General features: G+C 42.5%; 1 protein-coding gene across 2 annotated transcripts in view; it reads right to left on the reverse strand.

Annotated features, from left to right (window-relative positions):
* met (MET proto-oncogene, receptor tyrosine kinase) overlaps nucleotides 1-12,407 on the reverse strand; it is a 70,069-nt gene extending 57,662 nt beyond the window's left edge. For both annotated transcript variants that reach the window (XM_030054011.1, XM_030054010.1), the window contains exons 1-2: nucleotides 12,155-12,407; nucleotides 9,043-10,240 (exon numbers count right to left, since the gene is read on the reverse strand). In XM_030054011.1, the coding sequence (XP_029909871.1) occupies nucleotides 9,043-10,239 (1,197 nt within the window). In that variant the 5' untranslated portion in view covers nucleotide 10,240; nucleotides 12,155-12,407. The remainder of the gene's footprint in view (nucleotides 1-9,042; nucleotides 10,241-12,154) is intronic.
* Between the last annotated feature and the right edge of the window lie 5,565 nt (nucleotides 12,408-17,972).

Raw genomic sequence — 17,972 nt, forward strand, 5'->3', positions numbered from 1 at the left:
GCACCTCCAACTTTTTTCCAAACGAGAAACTGAAGTCCTTTGCTAATGATTAACTTGCTGAGTACGAAAATAAACACTGACGTTTAGTGAATGTGAAATCATGTAGATAATCACCAGGAAATATCTGCAGACATGAACAGGACAAAACAAACCAAACACTGCTGAGGTGGACAGCCAATGTTGAAATGGAGCTGCCATTGCTGTTTCATCACCATCTTACTGGAAATCACGACCTGGAATCACGAATTAGGAAATCACGGCTGTTATTCTGCACGCTGAATACTGGTCATACAGTTTTTTTCTATCGCTTTTTCCAGTGTAATGAAACTGGGATCCACTTTGTTGTCATCTTCACCTCCAAACCCCAGCAGAAGTTTTCTTTTACAAATTTGTTCATACCTTTTCATTGGATTCACACATTTTTCAGGCTCTTTTGCACAACACTTCTCACATGTGTCATTTACATGGCCCTGACTCCTTTGACTTCACTGTGGTAGTCAAAAGCAAAACATCTGCTCACAGCTGATAGAAATGACCTGCATCACTGTGAAATCACTAGTGCACCTGCATCACTACCCTTTCCACAAATCACCATTCACCAATCAATCAGTATGCACCTACAAAAAAGGGACTATAAATTTTATTCTGTATTTTTTTTTTCAACTCCTTTGAGTTTTTCTGTGTAATACTGTATGTGAATTACAGTATTTCAGTTTTTGCCATCAATACAGTAAAATTTCACTTTAAAGTCTTTCTGACTTTGGATGCAATTCTTTACTGTAAGTTCACATTTGAATGTGTCGCACACAGGAGAACCTTGTTCAAACTGATAGCTGTATTTTGTATTCTGTTGTCAACTGTGTTACAGTACAGTAGAGCTGATTGAAGGAATCTACTAATCTGGACATAAGTTGAGTTGTTTGAGGGAAATATTGGCTTTTGCTACTTGCTTTACAACATGTAACTATGGAAATTGTCCAAAAAAATATGACTACAATACACACAGGAAAAAGTAAGAACCTGCTCAGACTGAAAAGGGTGTGTTGCATTTTGGTGTTGAGTATGAAGTGAGTGAGTGGCATGATTAACTTGCTTGACTGCAAGTTGTATTGGGCGGTGACAAAATGTGCTTTTGCTGCATGTTTGAAATGTTTTGTCATGGTAAGAGTTATTTTGGGAAGAGCGCCTCTCATTAGGCCTATGTATTAACTGTTTTGATACCATGGTTTCTGAGTTTACAGAGGAGGTAAAGCGATTGAAAAAAAAAATGAAGTTAAAATGAATCATTCTGTTGTGACACATATCAGCCTGTGATATGGTCCGGTTGGTTCAGGCTTCAAATTGTTTTTAAGGTAAACTGTTCCTTTAAAGTCTGATGTTGGCTGAAGTGCATGCTTTTCTTTTTCTGATGTGGCAGAGAGGTGCAGCTGGTTGTGGGTGCTGACCCAACCTCTCCTCATGCAGAGGGACCTGCCTGGACAAGGCTGCCCGGTGACACACCACCCCACCTGGGGGAGGAGGGGCGGAGGGGCACACAGCTGCCAGGTCTCACCAAACACGCACACACACACACTCACACAGTCTATGGCCGGGCAGGGTGTGCTGGAGCTGATATGCATGCTCCCAAGGTCCCATACTATCCAGCCTTCACAGTTTTCATGGTTTGTTTTCAGATATGTTACAACTTAGAACAAGCCTGTTTTTCATTACCTCCTGCAAATAAATGTGTTTATTTAGTTAACATCTGAACTCAATAAAATTGAATGAATGTGATGTGGAAATATTCACAGTACTGGACCCTGACCAGCCAACAACAGCACCTGCTGACCGGAGGATAGTCTGAAACTGTGTAGAAAACAGGAAACATTTTGAGAATACAGAAACTTTAAATTTAACAAATAAAATTCACTTTTAATGACATCTTCATTGGATATATTTCCTCATATATCTGACATCTGAAATATGGCACCTTTAAATGTTTCTAGGCTGGTTTTGTTGTTATGGGTCAATGACACCTCACCTCATTGGGGGCAGTAAAAAGGTGTTTGTGGTGGTTCGCATGATCGTAAACACACAGTTTTGGAGTTTGGATAGCAGAAGTTACAGGTTCTTCTAACAACAAGTGACCACACTAGCCAGTACATGCATGGTTTTGTAAAAAAAAAAAAAAAAAAAAACTCCCATTAGGAGTAACTTCAAAAAGGAACTCCCTGGTACAAAAATATCCATGACTCATTTTTGACCATAATCATGCCAAAAAAAAAAAAAAAAAAAAAAAAAAGAGATTTTTTGGTTCTTGCTGTCCCACACAGTATTCAGACCATTATGGAAGCAAAACTCTTTACTGAAATTCTGAATTAAACACTGAAATGAATAAATGAGATATGCCAACAAAACAAAACTTGTTTGCTCTTTATTTTTACTTTTTTTATTTTCCTGCATGGGACGAAACTCCTTCTAGTAAAGGGTCAAAACACAACTGATCTAATCTCAGTCTTACTATCTCTTTTGTGCACCCACACACAGTCTCACATGCTCACTCAAGTCACTCGCAAACACTCCTTATCAAAACTGCAGCTTATAAGGAGCAAAATGGGAAGAACAGGACAGGACAAGCACTTTCTTAGCATTTTCATTCTTTTGTTGATTCCAGGGCTGCTGGAGACTCGCCCACCTGCTGGGGGAACACTGCTGGGTTCTGCACCAGCTTAGCGATGGCATGAACAGGCTCGGGCATGTGCAATGCAATCTGTGACACTGATGAAAAAAATCTCGTGGATTATCAGATGCAGAGGCGCTTCTATGTACATTTTCGTCATGTTTACGTGCATGATATTACGGTACATTCTGTGTCGTGCTGGGTGGGCGACTGATGTGGAATGACACAAATGTGACGTTTGACAGACTGATGAAGTTTCCATTCTTTCATCACACTCAAAGTGTTACCATTCAAGTGTAATTTCTTCTTTTTTTTCATAGCAAATAACTGCTAGATAATGGCGAGGCAGTTGCTGAAGTACACAAACGAAGTTGACCAGCCATTCAAAACTTTCCACCGCCCTGGTTCTTGTTCAGGGAGAATTTGAGTGAACTAACAGCAGCTTAGTGATGGCATGAGCAGGCTTGGGCATGTGCGTGTGCAATGCGTGACATCCACAGTAGAGCCCACTGAATCAGCCCCAGCACTGATAGTACAGTAGATACTGTTTACACCATCTACTGTCAGAGTGCTGTGGGTATGACCCCTTTACCCCCTCCTTACTTTTGCTTGTCTGTATTGTTGGCAGTCTACAAATTCAAGATTATTTCACAGTTGCACTCAGTTGTTCAGCATAAGACTATTGGCTAAATGCCTAAAATGTAAAATGTAAGGACATATGTTAAAGCTGGAATAATCAAAATTGCAAAGGGAATATTTAAATGAGAACTATTTAGATTCAACCAACACATGTTAAACAAAGCAAATAACATAGTGGTTACATTCACACTGCACTTGTCATTGGCCATAAACTATATGCTTATTCCACGTTTTTGTTAATTGAGTCCAAATGGCAGTCAATTTTGAGATCTCAATTATTGCAGTTTTAAGGCTGCATTCAAAAATTGCATTAGAATTTTGTTGCACTGCCATGCACATGCATCTCTGTTTTATAGTCTCCAGATTTGATGTTTGGTCCCAGACACAGTGGCCATGTCTGCAAAGGGATGCATGCTTTTGACGGAATTTTATTTATTGGTTAAAAAACAGCGAACAAACTCTGTCCGCACGGGAGCATTTTTGAAAAATATCGCTGTCAAGATGAGAATGTAAAGACACACGTTAAGATGTTTTCACACGTGCAAAGAGGTTGAGGAGTGATGGCATGCCAAAGAGCTCCAGATGCGAGTGCAGCCAACAGTCAGAACATCTTAACTATGTCTAAAACGGTATGGAAAATCAAGTGGAGAGACAGTAACAAAGTGAGCTGTTCATTTGAACAGGGGAGGAGGCGGAGCTTCTCATAAAAATCACACATGAATACAAGTGGTTGCAAATAACTGTGTGAGGTCAGCACGCACAAAGTAGAGAAGTCGTGGTGATAATGTCGGTGTTTTGGAGAGCTTTTCCAAAAGTCGGGTTTTCGGTGATCAAAAACTGCAGAAGGAAAAAACTGCCTCCATGTGGATGTCAAAAAAAAAAAATGTATATACTTTCATATTCATTACCATCTGTATATTTCACATCCCATATCTCTTTTTCTTAGGTTAGCCCTTATTGTATATTTTTAGTTTTTAGTCTTTATAGTCTTTATTGTAAATATTTAGTTAGTCTTTATAGTCTTTATTGTAAATATTTAGCCTTTATTCTGTTTTATTTAACTTTATTATATGTTTCTACTGTTGCTGCTGGAACACCAGAATTTCCCTGGTTGGGATCAATAAAGTATATCTATCTATCTATCTATCTATCTATCTATCTATCTATCTATCTATCCATCTAACATCTCCCCACATTGCCAGGTCTTTTCTCTCTCTTTGTCATAGGATTTTCTAATTTGCTATCTTTTGAGCAGAACCATATACTTGAATGTCTCTCTTCTTCTGCAGGGTATATTGGTGATTAGTGTGGTTAGCCGGAATATTCCATGTCTGCAGTCATTTCTGCGACAGGTTCGACTGGCACACCTAGCTAAAGCACCATGGCAGCAAACAGCATCTGTATTTGTTTTAAAGAAGTTCCAGCAGTGAGAGTGACTCGCCACAGATACAGTACCTGTCACCAGTTACCTCTGTTACTGACACATCTGATCTGCTATGAGCGAGCATCATCTGACATATAACGTCTTTATTGCCCAGGACAGGACCAACAAGAGGCCCTTCCAAGTTTCACCCTTTGCTGCAGCTCAAACCAAATTTGCATTCTTTTAATCAGTTTTATGTAAATTTCTTATGTGCAAATAAAATGTATTCTAATCTATTCACAAAACAATTAGCCAGCAAAGTCCAGTTTGTTACTGGGAAGGCACGGAATGTGATCCTTATTTTATTTCATAATCAGGAATTATTACGGATTCTTTGACAGTGTAACATAAAATCAATGCTGCTGTGACCGCCTCTGTGATGTTTTCTCAAGCTAGCGTTTAAGGCTTGTTCATTAAAACAGGGGGGCTAATTAAAATGACTGTCGGTCAAAAGCGCCCCCCATTTAGAATTATATTACACGCACTATAATCAATCAGGCCTCAGATTCAATTTAAAAGCAATCAGCATTTGGTGGGTTTTCGCAAATCAATGGTAATGTAATGATAATTTTGACCTCAAATGTGGCTGTTCTTTATTTTTAGTCTCAAGTGTCCCTCCTCCCTCAGACAGACTTATGAGAATGGGTGCCAAGCTTGCTGGGGACACTCTGAATCCATGCAATTCCTCTACACACCACATTACCCAGCAAAATGGCTTAACATGTCATTTTAAACTAATAACATCAAGCTACAGCACATTCTGGGGTTCACATCGATGGCTTTAAGAGTCTTTTTGATGTTTGTGTGCAATTTCTATGGGAAGCAGAGGCTGGGTGACTATTGCAATACTTTACTCAGGTAGATATTTTGTTTATCCAGTTAAAATTTTACTCAAATCAGGGATTCTTTAACAGTGCAACATGAAATCAATCCTCCAAATTTGCCCCCTCCCCCAAATGAACAGACCAGTCACTCGGAAAATGTCCTTGTAAATGTCCTCCTTATGCTAAACAAAGCTTGTACCAACTACACAAGGTTTTTTTTCAGAAGCACTGGTATAAAGCAATGTGAAAAATAGCATCACTCAAAGCAGTCCTGCATCTAAAAATAGAGACGTACCCAAGTAAAAGTAGGAATGACCCAAGCACTAAGCAAAAGTATGGAGTCCTGCAAGTGCTCAGGAAAGTAGCGTTATTTAAAAAATAAAAAAAAATAACACAACCACAGCAAGCAGAGTAGTTGCAATAAGTTATTTTCTGTGTCTGATAGTGACGAATGGTAATTATTTCTTCTGCTTTACCCTCCTCAAGCAATCGAGGGCACCCTCAAGACAGAAATAGGCATGCAGAAGCAAAAAGAAGGCAGATTTGCTCCATCACATAGACAGATGCAAAGAGAGCCACTCATCATTACATCATTTATCATATCTAGCTGCCTAAACTGGAGTTAAGAGGCACGTCTGAGCTGACAACCACCACTTAAAACTTCAAACATGCCCTTTCACGGAGCTTTCAACCTCGTCCAAATTCCTATTGGGAGATTTCCACAAGAAATATGGCTTTTGGTGCAGCGAATAACAAAAATAACCTCATGTGTGCTTGAGTATGCCTCTTTCCACTGTTTACAACTTTTATGAATTTATGGCTTCTCTTATCTCTCTTGTAATTCATGATAAGCGAGAGCCTACCTGCCATATGCCACTGAATATGACTCATAAACATATTAGGCAGCACTATGATTAGATCCTTCGACTCCAGGTTAAGCACAGGGTCAAGGAATCAGGTGGTGGCCTATTTAGTCTTTTGTCTTGCTGGTTGATATCACAGCTTCTTGATATTGCTGACAGAAAAGAAGAATACAAGCACTAAGCCTCTGTGAATGTCAGTAATAAGAGAAAAATGCACGTTTTCCTGTTGCATTGAGATAAAAGCTCTTTTGGCAGCAGCAATTCAACAATCAACATGCTGCGTCTGCAAATTTGAAGATACACCTCCACCCGAGATGGAAATATTTTGTGAAGCAGGAGATTTTTGTGTCATTTCTCTTTGCTCAGTTCCGCTGAGAAAAAAAAAAAAAAATCAACATTTCAGTGTGTGCATGTTTCCTAAAAGCAGGATCAGTGCACAGACATAATACTGCAGAGCAGGGACTACACACAGCTGCCAAAGGGCAAGGTCGGCACACTTTAAAAACCGCTATGTTTTCAGACATATCACGCCAGATTTGCATGGAGACTTGGCAAAAGGATAACTCAACAGCGATGATAATTACAGTGTGCAGAAAGACGCTCCTGTACCTCCAGCAAAACTGATGTCATGCTTTATGTCTACTGGGTAATCAAATGAGTCAAGGGGAAAATATGTCTGATAATGGAATAGTACACTCTCACAAGTGAGTGATCAAAACAACAGCTTTTGTGGTCAATGGATGGAGCAAATCGCTAGCACTGGCATGGTCAGGGGTTCAGCCTCCTGGATGTATTAATGGGCAGATCATGGCACTCAAGTAACTTGGAGAGGATGCAGTTTGCCTGACGCTCAAGATGTTAAGGGAAGCTGAGGCGGCGTGAAAAACGAAGGCGTGAGGAGTTTGAATTTTAGACTCATGCTTTTGCTACGTGCCAAAATGGCATTATGTAATTTTTGGTCTGAGCATCTCAGCGGGGAGCACTTGTGACTTGTGCACTTAGCAATAACAGAAGTGGATTTTGCATTCTCTTCCGCCAAACATCAACCCAGATGAGAAAGCTCCTTGGTGTTATTGATGCAATGATTACTTCCTTTTTCCCACAGGTGGTAACAGGTGGGGGGATGAAGGGAAGAAGGTCAGGATGGAGGGTGGGAGGCCTCGCCAGCATGGCCGGCTGCCACAGCGGGTCAGGAGATCATCTTCCGCCCAGCTGCTGATGTCCTGTTATCCCACAGCCATTCATCACGGCTCGCTGAGAGTCAGATATGCGCTGCCCCAAACCCCCCACACAGCATTCCTCTCTTTCCCCTCGGCGGAAAGCTGCCAGCACTGGGCAGAGGTGCCCACCATGCACTTAGAAAGTTGTTGATTTGAATTAGATCACATCACCCTTCACCTCTCCACGGTGCACTGTGCCTCTAAAATCACTGCATCCTGCACTTTCATTCCAAAATGCTTGACGGCGAAACATCCATGATGATTTGCAGTCAAAAGAAACTGTTAAGAGTGCATGGTTGTGGGGTGCCGCCAAACCAGCGGTAGCAATAAATGTTTGCAGTGGGAAAGCACATCCAGTAATGTTCTCATTAGTTTAATACAACAAGTTATAGCTGGCACTACATACACACCCATCAATTTGATAGAGGTTGATCGAGGTGCATATATCCAGAGGCCGCACCAAACAGGTTATACACTGGAGATACAGAGCACTGCCTGACTCCATGGGTAAGGTGAGGTGACGATGAAGTCACGGAGGGGGCAGCAGTGCTGTTACTCATATTGACAGGTCCTTTGGCAGGGTGGTCGGCAGTAAAATTCATGTCATTATTGATCAGGTGATTTAACCGATTGTTGGGTCAATATTGATGGACTGGAGGACAGAGATGAAAGAAGAGGAGAAAGCAAAGACCTATGGAGTAACAACTGACTCGCAGCGGCACTGGGGGGTGGGGGTGGAGGGAGTGCTTTCACTGAATTAGATTTTTGATAAACAATCACTAGTCACATGTGGATATGATGACCAAGCAGGTAGATAAATAAAAGAAAAGCGATAACTGTCTGATAAGATGACAAAACTGCAACACTTTACTGTAATGTAGCCTTTAAAACCAGGAAAAGACAACATTTATGCCACATCATGGTATTATAATATCCAAACTCCCCAACATATCTAGGCTTATATCATAATGCATACATACATGCATGCATAGATACTCGAGTGTAGAACCATGTCACACCTAAAATGCAGTGATACTGTATCAATCACATTTTGTTGGTGTTCCCTTGAGCTTATACTGTTGCTGCACTCACATAACATTGCCAGCTAAATGCCAAAAATGTAAAAAAAAAAAAAAAAAAAAAAAAAAATGTCGCAGTGTACATGAAAGTGAAAGTTGTCTCTCTCGAAATGATTCCTGGCAAAGCACAACCTTTTTGTTATTTGTTAACAATGCAACCTCCGACAAACACACACACACACACACACACACACACACACACACACACACACAAAACTCCCCTTGGAGGTGGAGCAACCAAGCAGCAGTAGTGCACCATTACACTGCAGCAATGCATGCAACACAAAGTGTGAGTTCTAGAACGGTGCCCCCTCTGTAAGACCCCCAGCTCTTACCACATTGTAGCAGGACTTCTTGTCTGATCCGGTGAAGTGGAAGGGGTCCCTCGTGTTGCACGTCTGCATGTACCTCTTGAACAAGTTGTTGATGTGCTTCAGCGAGATGACGCAGATGGCTGAGTTCGCGGTGGGCTCCGGAGAGTTCGGCTTGCTCTGGGCGAAGGCGGCAAACAGCACGTCGTCACCCTCCTCCACCTTCAACTGCTTCTGCAGGTTGACGTCGTTGCCCACCTTGGTGACGTAGGCCGCCTGCACGACGTTGAACACCTTCAAGCCCTCTGTGGAGCGTCGCCGTCGCTTGCTGGTGCAGATACACTCAAGCGGCATTTCCACATAGCGGCGAATTTCCAGGTCAGAGGAGCACATGCGGACTATACGGGTGTGGTAGGCCTGTGAGTCCCTGCTCACCTGCTGGATAGTGAGAAAGTAGGTGAAGGGCCCACTGTGGAACGAGTAAACGTAGCGCAGGTAGTAGTTTCCACGAAGCGAAGGAATCAGATCGAGATACCAGCGGTTAGAGAAGGCGATGAAGCCGTTCTGGCTCGTCTTCATCTTTCGCACTGACAAAGTGTGGAGCTGGGGGAAAGTCCCGGACTCATTTTTCAAGTCAGGGATCTCAGAGTTCCCAACGAAGAACTGGATGACGTTGCTCTCCACGTTGAGCACCTGGGAGCCTGCAGGCGTGGCCACAAGGTTCTGCTCACCAGGCAAGCGTCTGTACCTGTAGTCAGCGAAGCAATAGACATCTTCAGCTACGGTTTTCGGGCTGGCGCCATCGTCCAGCACGTGGCGCCGACAAACACCGTGGTCTGCTGAGCCACAGCTGAACAGCCCCTTGTCATAAATGGTCTCCACCACCAGGGCGAGGTTGTGGTTGTCCAGCTTGCCAGTGTGGCCCGGGCTGTGCTGGTCACAACTCTCGTTTGCAAACAACGGTCCCGTCCGGTACTCTGACAGCTTTGTAAGGTTTGGTGAAAGGGCGTAGATCCGGTTGACAGCCCCCACGTAAATGACTCCGCTCAGCGTCACTAGGTTCTGGATGGTGGAGTTGGCGATGAACGTCGGGAGGTTGTAGGTGACCGAGATGTTGAGCATGGAGCTGTCAGGTGATTTATCGCACTGGCCCCTCACCCTGGGGCACAGAGCCCAGAGCAGGACTACAGCATAAACGGTGTCCAGAGAGCGGAGATTCATCCTGTTCCAGAAATAAGACAAGAAGACATGAGAAACGGCTTGGTAAAACATTCCTGCTGAAGCACAAAGAAACACAAAGAACTATAAATATTCATCATTCATTTCATATTCATCATAGATATCTCTGAATAGATTGCCCTCACTGGTTTTGGAGTGTGAATGTGTGGAAAAAAAGGCGCAATCTCCACTGACTGAGGATCAGGAGGCAGACCAAATAACCTTTTCAGCCTCACAAATGGAACTGTCTGTTGGGGGTTCGATGCCAGGGGTTTACTCACTGCACCACAGCATCAAAGCAGAGAAACCAGTCATACTGATGTGACCTGAGGCGTTCGGGTGACACAAAGCTCCAATATCAGTCTCCCCAGCGTTTCTACTTATGACTCCACTGACCCTGGACAAGCCAGCAATGAGACTCATGCAGGCTGAGGCACTGCCACCGACCGAGCAGAACTTCTGTGGTGTGCTGCGGCCACAGCTCAAGGCAAAGCAGTGAATCACCCACAGAGCTGCCCACTCTGCAGGGCCATACAAGCATGAGCCTAAGTTTAGACAGTAGTCCCAAGGGAGCATAGATAAACTCAATTAAAACAGGAGGGGGAGTGAGGGTGTGTGTGTGTGTGTGTGTGTGTGTTGGGGTGAGGGGCTCTGCACGGCCATCAGTGCGAAATGATAAATAACCCCAGCACCTAAATTGGTAATCCACTGGGAGATGCTTTTAGGAGGGAGAGAGAGAGAGAGAGAGAGAGAGAGAGAGAGAGAGAGAGAGAGAGAGAGAGAGAGAGAGAGAGAGAGAGAAACGGGCAGTCAGACAGACAGACAGACAGACGCAGCCAGAGGCAATACCAGAGAATTTGCACATTATGAATTTGCATATTTGCATGACCCCTATCCGTATATGAGTGTGGTTAAAGCCACAAGTTTTGGTTTCATAGTAAAGTGCACGGCGATGCCTGACTTCACCACTTCACCATGGTCCTCTCTGTGCACATTTTGATTGACATCACCGTCAACAACTTACTTGTTCCACATTCGCGGGAAAAGGCAGCCTTTCCCGTACCACAAATATATACCGTAGGCTTTTGAGGGCAAGATTAAAAAAAAAAAAAAAAAAAAAAAAAATACACACAACAGGTGCATGTTGACAAACTTTTAAAGAACTAGAGAATTCTATAATACAGCGTCGGAGCAACAAGACAAAATTGTTGCAGAACCACACGTCGCTGTAGGAATATTATGGGAATACTATAGGACACTGAAAAAATCAAGTGCGGTAAGGTCACTGTAAAAATCACCAAGTAACAAAGATAGGCTCCAAGTCTTTACATGGGAACTGTATAGTCCTTTCTCCTGTGATACAGTTGGAGATAAAATAAAACCACACAGTAGAACAGTCAAAACTGACTACTAAGTGCCAAAGACAAACTCTAAGTTTTTATTAGAATATTAGGAAGGATATTTAAGGGTTTTTGTTATATGGAATAGATCTTTTGGTGTACATTTATGAGTAATAGGGGGCACATAAAGTCCATTTCTCACCATTATTGCGCACCTGCACCAAAGACAATTCATTTACAACCTCAGTACATTGTTGTTTTTTGCAGAGGACAAAAGGCTTTGGGCAATAGTGAAAATGTTTTGAGTTTGAGAGGAAAGTGACTCATGGAAACTGGCCTCAGAAAAAACACAAATGGGACGTTGGTGAAATGGTGTTAGGAGTTTCAAAACAACATTTCAACACAGTCTGCGATATTCAGAGGAGAGGAGAGGAGAGGAGTGGAGGGGAGTTACAGTGTCTGGCAACATCTTTGCGTTTTTACGCACCAAAATATAACCAGCTGCAGAGACAGGACTGTGAAACCAACGCGATTTAGTCATGATAAACTAAGACACAATTGGAAGGCGATCAACTCACCTGTTAGCGCGCAACAGTTCTCTCGATTTCGTTGACTCAAATCATATTCCGTTGGTCTCTCCAAAAACTGGACTTCTTCACTTCTTCATCAAAAGTGATCGCTTTCGGTTAATCAGTGCGCCTTTCTCTCAGTTAAAATACCCAGGGCGGCTTGTCGTTTTTTAGGCTGGCCTTGCCTGTTTTTCAGTTGTTCAGTTCAGTTACCTTGACTCGTTGCTTTCCAGCAGAATACGGACCTGTGTGGGTCACCCTGTCTGCATCCAGCACTGACACGCTGCTTCTCTCACATCGCGGCTTCTCTCGTGGTGCGCAGAGCTCCGCCTCTCCAAATGGCACCGTGACGCGTCCAGGTGATGAGGCTCTACAGTCTCTGGAGCCAAGGTGAGAAAGAAAAAACACATGAAGAAGTCCTGGAGAATTGATAAGTTGTGTACTAGTGAATAAAAAGGTGGATAAACTCTGACGTTCAGCTGGTGATTATTAATGGCAAATAATAATAATAATAATAATAATAATAATAATAATAATAATAATAATAATAAATCAGTTCCAGTTTCTGAGAGGCATTAACTCATTAACCCCATCCTTATACAGCTTATACTAATTTCATACCTCTTCTCACGAAGTTACCTTATAATGCCATATCCCCCTTTAAGGGGTTTGAATGAGTTTCAGTGGGGTTATCCTCCACTGTATCTCTGAATAGGGATGGTCACTGCCACACTGTCAATTTCTATTTCAGACATAAACTCTTAAAGGTTTACATCAGAGTCTAGAAGTGTATTCTCACCCACTATTTAAAACAATGCAAACTGCTGGAGTGTTCACAAAACAAAAACAAAATCTTAAAGCCACAGAAGCTCCACATGGAGAAAGGTGCTCTTTCCTCCCACCGAGCTCCACCTGACTCTCACTTCCTAATCCGGAGCCCTGAGTCAGACTGCTGGTTGTCAAGTTAAAACGGCTCACTCAGCCATAAATAATGAGGTAAGTTATAGAGGCTAAACCAACTGTGTGTCTCAGCCATGAATCACACTGGGCAGCACAAAAAATCCCTTTGTCCCACTTCCTGAAAGGAGGCCAGTACGAATGGAGGGGACTGGAAGTCCTGATAACAGAGTGTGGATGGGGAAATAATAGGTAAGGCTGCTGAGCGGCTGCTGGTGCTTGGTGACATCTGAGGGGTTTGACAAGATGGGACCAGTGTGTTGAGGTAATTAGATGAATGGGATGATGGAATCTGTGACATATTCAAACAGAAACCAGACATCATGCTCCACACGTGGATGCAGTAGCCTTTTGGCAATGTTTCACTGCAGTTTCAAATCATGCAAGGAAGGAAATAGTAGTCAAAACTATATTTAACCCCTTCATTTAACAGCTTACTGGCATTTTATGGAGCCCTCCCGAATTCATTGGCTTTTCTAGTGTTAATTCTGATTTCCCTGAGGACCTGAGGAGAAGCGCAGCCCCAGTACCCCTGACATCACACCTTAAGCTGTCCCTGTGGAGTCTGATGTTGTGTGGGAGGTGGCAAGGCTGAAAGGTCAGAAATGTGAATCCCACAATAGCCACTGTGTCCATCACTGAATATGCCTCCTGCTGAGCGTCCTTGGACAAGACACTGAAACTCCTGTCCCCCTTTAACTCTACCTGCATATTCATCTTAATTTGCTCTGTTCAAGAGTGTCAGTTACATGCCCACAATTTCAATGTAACACAAGTGTGTTCTTGCAAAATGACTCTTATAAAAGTCCATTGTCTGCCAGTTCATGTCCTTTCATTATTAACTTTCATCACGCCTCTGTGGTGGGCTACTAATTTCTCAATCCACTCCACTTTCTTTAGTCTGTTGTTGGGTAGATGTGTTTTGCACCTCAGGGTATTTCTGACGCAGTTTCCAAGGGGTGTGTCCGACACAGGGTGTGTTTATGTGTGTGTGTGTGTGTGTGTGTGTGTATGTGTATGTGTGTGTGACTGTATACCCCAGGGGTGTGTCTGTGTGGCTCCTGTGGTGGTGAGCTGCATTTTGGCTGGGGCCCTTCTCTTGGCGTGGAGCAGCTGAAGAAGAAGAAGGAAAAGGTCAGTCTGGTGGTGAACCTCACAACTGTAATCAACCGGTTGCTGGCATGTGGAATCTGGAAACGCCAATGTATGACACGCGCTGCAAGAATGATCCACATCCTCCGTGCCACCTGCAAAACAGCAGCCCCGCTCTCTCTCAAGGCCACATTGGAGCTGACACAAAATCTGGGAGGACAAGTTTTGAATGTATATTGTGGTTTGTGTCTATGTGTGTTTAGTTTCATGATATCTCCCCCAAAACTGCAAGTGACTTATTATGGTGCCATCTGCTGGTACTTGAGATGAACAGGCACTTGTTTTCACCAGGGATTTGAATGGAGCCTGTGGGTTCAGTTCATCTGCAGCTAATGAATAGAAGGTAAAGAGAGTAATCTTACAGACAATGGAGAGGGATTATCAGGGAGGAGCAGGGCTGTGCTCAGTCTTGATTTGCCGCTTCTGTCATCCATCTCGTATACCTAACTTTAGTCTCTGGGAGGATATTTATCACCTGCAGGGTCAATACAAACCCTGGTTAACTGCTGACCGGGAGGGATCCGGTCACTGTAAACTCTGATTGATGCTCTTGACCCATCAAAAGCCCTGGCTGGTTCATTCTCTAGATGGACTCTTTACCTCTCTCGGTTCCTTTATTTCAAGGACGCAGCGGTGATTAAGTATCTCCCGCCTCAATTACTCAACTATATATCTCCAAATGACAGACTTGGCTTTTTCAGCAACAGGCCTGGTCAAGGATCATTAAAGGTTGATGACAGGTAACAAGAGAGCAGTTAATAACAGGGGAGCTGTTTCGCCGGCGAGTCAAGATAAGATGTATTTTAGTTGATGCTCCCATTCACCTTGACTCATAATGAGAGAGCAAGTGAGGGTTTAGCGTCTCACACAATGACACATAGCATCTGATTTAGATATCAAACATCAAGCTGTTTATTACAGCGGCACAGGCTCGGTGTTTTTATTGCATCTTGCTGAACCGTCGAAATGAGCTTCATATCTGTGTACCATCCTCATCTAGTTTTTGAAATGTTCCACAATGACCAGCACCATCAAAGATAACATCCACCCTTGGATACTCCTACACTGTTATATATCATCAATCTGGCATGCGCAGTGCATTCCAGGAGTTATTTTGTGATGAAGTGTTGCAAATCAAATTGTTGGTTTACCCACTTTCCCTCAACCTGCCTCTCCAGAATAACTTCCAGCAACCACCACCGCAGAGAATGGGTGTGGACAGCTGAGGGTTTTTACGTGTAGTTGGGCACTGATAGGGATAGAGGAATGAGTTTAAACATTAAAGACAGAAGGGAAAGCTGTCCCTGTTACTCAAAACATAGCACGCATTATGGCTGCATTGCATTCAGGTCTGCGGCTGATGTTGGTGGAGAAATTGTGAGAAGTTTCTGCTTCTGCTCCCACAGATTTCCAAGTCTAATATATGAACATACAATATATGCCTCTGTGTACCAGATAAATGTTGTCATACATGTTACATATATAGTAGTGCCACAATATGACTACCCTTATAAAGGCTTTATGAGTAAATTATAATAAGCTTATTAATTAGGCTGTAAACACTTGCTGTATAAACACACAATTATAAACAATTTGAAACCCAGTTTTCATACAGCAATGCAGGCTCGCTATTTGCCACCAAGGATAGTTGACTGATAAGATACAGTAAGCTGAGCAACTAGCAAGATCTGAGATTTAACAGAATGGACACAGTGCAGCAGTAACTTGATATTGCCAAATAGTGAGCCTGCATCGATGTATGAAAAATGTGATAAATTTGAATATGATTCACATATGGGTTTTTAATATGGACATACACGGTATGCCACATATGGAAAGTCCCTATATGTGCATACATTGCATTTCTGCACAGGTTGCGTCTTGCATGACTGTTGAATGTTGGAACAAAATGGCAGCTTTGGAAAGAAGCTCTTTCCCTTTTGACTCTGAGGGGCAGACACCAAAACCCGATATCTAGCAGAACACCACCAAGCAACAAAATAGGCCCAGAAATGCAAACTATGTTGCTGAGGGCTGTTTACATGGCGACATTGTTTCCTGCCAAGACTGAACCTACAACCATTTGGTTCCTGGGAAGTCTCTCTGCTGGAGAGATCCCACATGATTTCATGTCTACACTGACAGGTTGTTGCTCTTGTTTGTCTGCTGCTTGTTTTATATCAGAGATGCACTTGTAATGAAAAAGGAAATCAAAAGATTCCAATCTTGTGAATCTCAGGAAATGATAATGGCAGCTTATAGTGAAGAATGTCGTCATTCAAGAAGTAGCTGCAGTGTCTGTATCTGCATATCTGGCCAGTCAGCCCATATCAGGACTCACCAAGGGGCATTGCCGAATAGAATAAAAAATAATAAAACAGGAATGGTATCACTGAGAAACTGCAGATATGGATTTCTCAAAATTCAGACCAATAGCCCTCATCCTCAAGGTGAGACGTCCCGCAAATGACAGAAAAAATGTTTTGGTCTCATAAAAAAAGACCAACATATATACATATATAGCATCTATTACATATAAAACAGCTATGAGAGAATGAACTCAAAACTACATGTATGCCTACATCTTTCGTCATTTTGTTCTGTAGATACACTGCAAAAGGTTCCACTGGCGCTAAAGAATATAGCTGGGATAGACTTAAAACAGAGCGACAATGAAATTCATTTAATAAAACAACAAAATTTCATATAAAAATGTTAATACTTCTGTAAAGTAATCAAATCAGTCACAGTAAACTTGCACCCATATTAATTAATTTTTTTTTTTCATAGGGAATTAGTTCCAGGTTTCCATTGTTGTCACACTTTACTACCTTCAGTTTGTTGAGATTGTTTCATTCCCATCCACTGTGTCAGTCTCTTCCTGTTAAACTGTTTATGGGAAGCCTTCAAGAGCTCTTCAAGTCTCCCATTCTGGTTGTTTACCCGTTGAAGCCTGGACTAAAATAAACCACTCTCAAGCAGCAGTGAAATCGCAGCGCAGCCTCAGGGCTTTATGCTCAGTTTTAATTTGCCGGGTATCTATTTTTGTTCATGTATTTGTGTTCATTTTCCTCTTCGTCTTTCATTTTTTGCCACTCTTTCCTCTATGAATGTAATTTAATTACATTCACTTACATTGGCTGAGAATGAGGAGGGTGATATGTTACATTTCTATAGATTTAGCCGTCAGATTAGGGAGGGAGGATGAAATGTGTTGTCTTGTAAGTTTGGAAGGTAGCCTTACATCATTTTTCATCATGTTTCTCTCAGCCCCTCAAACTGCAAAGCAAGTCTTAGATACAAGACAAATAACTTTGTGTTGTCCCAAACTAGACACATCGATGTGGTAAAAGTGACTCATACTTTTTTTTTTTTTTTTAAAGCGTGCAGACTGATGGAGAACCAGGTGTTCCAGGGGGAGGAACATCTGTAAAGGGCTGGTATGGAGGACACTGAGCTTCAGGGGATGGATTTCTGCCAGCCTTCCTCTTGCTTGATGTCATTGCATGCTTCATCATTTTCACTATTCACTGCTGCAACAGCTGATGGTGAATCAGGCCAAAAGATTTAGATTGTGCCCCTGAAAATGATCTTTCCTCCCTGTGATAGCCCATTTTTATTTCAAGTTTTGTTGTAAAAAACTTATATCAAACATTATGTACATGTGTGAAAACATTAGAGGCGATTAGAGGCCACAAACCAAATCACATAAAGCAAA

This window comes from Myripristis murdjan, chromosome 6 (genome assembly GCF_902150065.1).
Source record: "Myripristis murdjan chromosome 6, fMyrMur1.1, whole genome shotgun sequence".
Classification (NCBI taxonomy): Eukaryota; Metazoa; Chordata; class Actinopteri; order Holocentriformes; family Holocentridae; genus Myripristis; species Myripristis murdjan.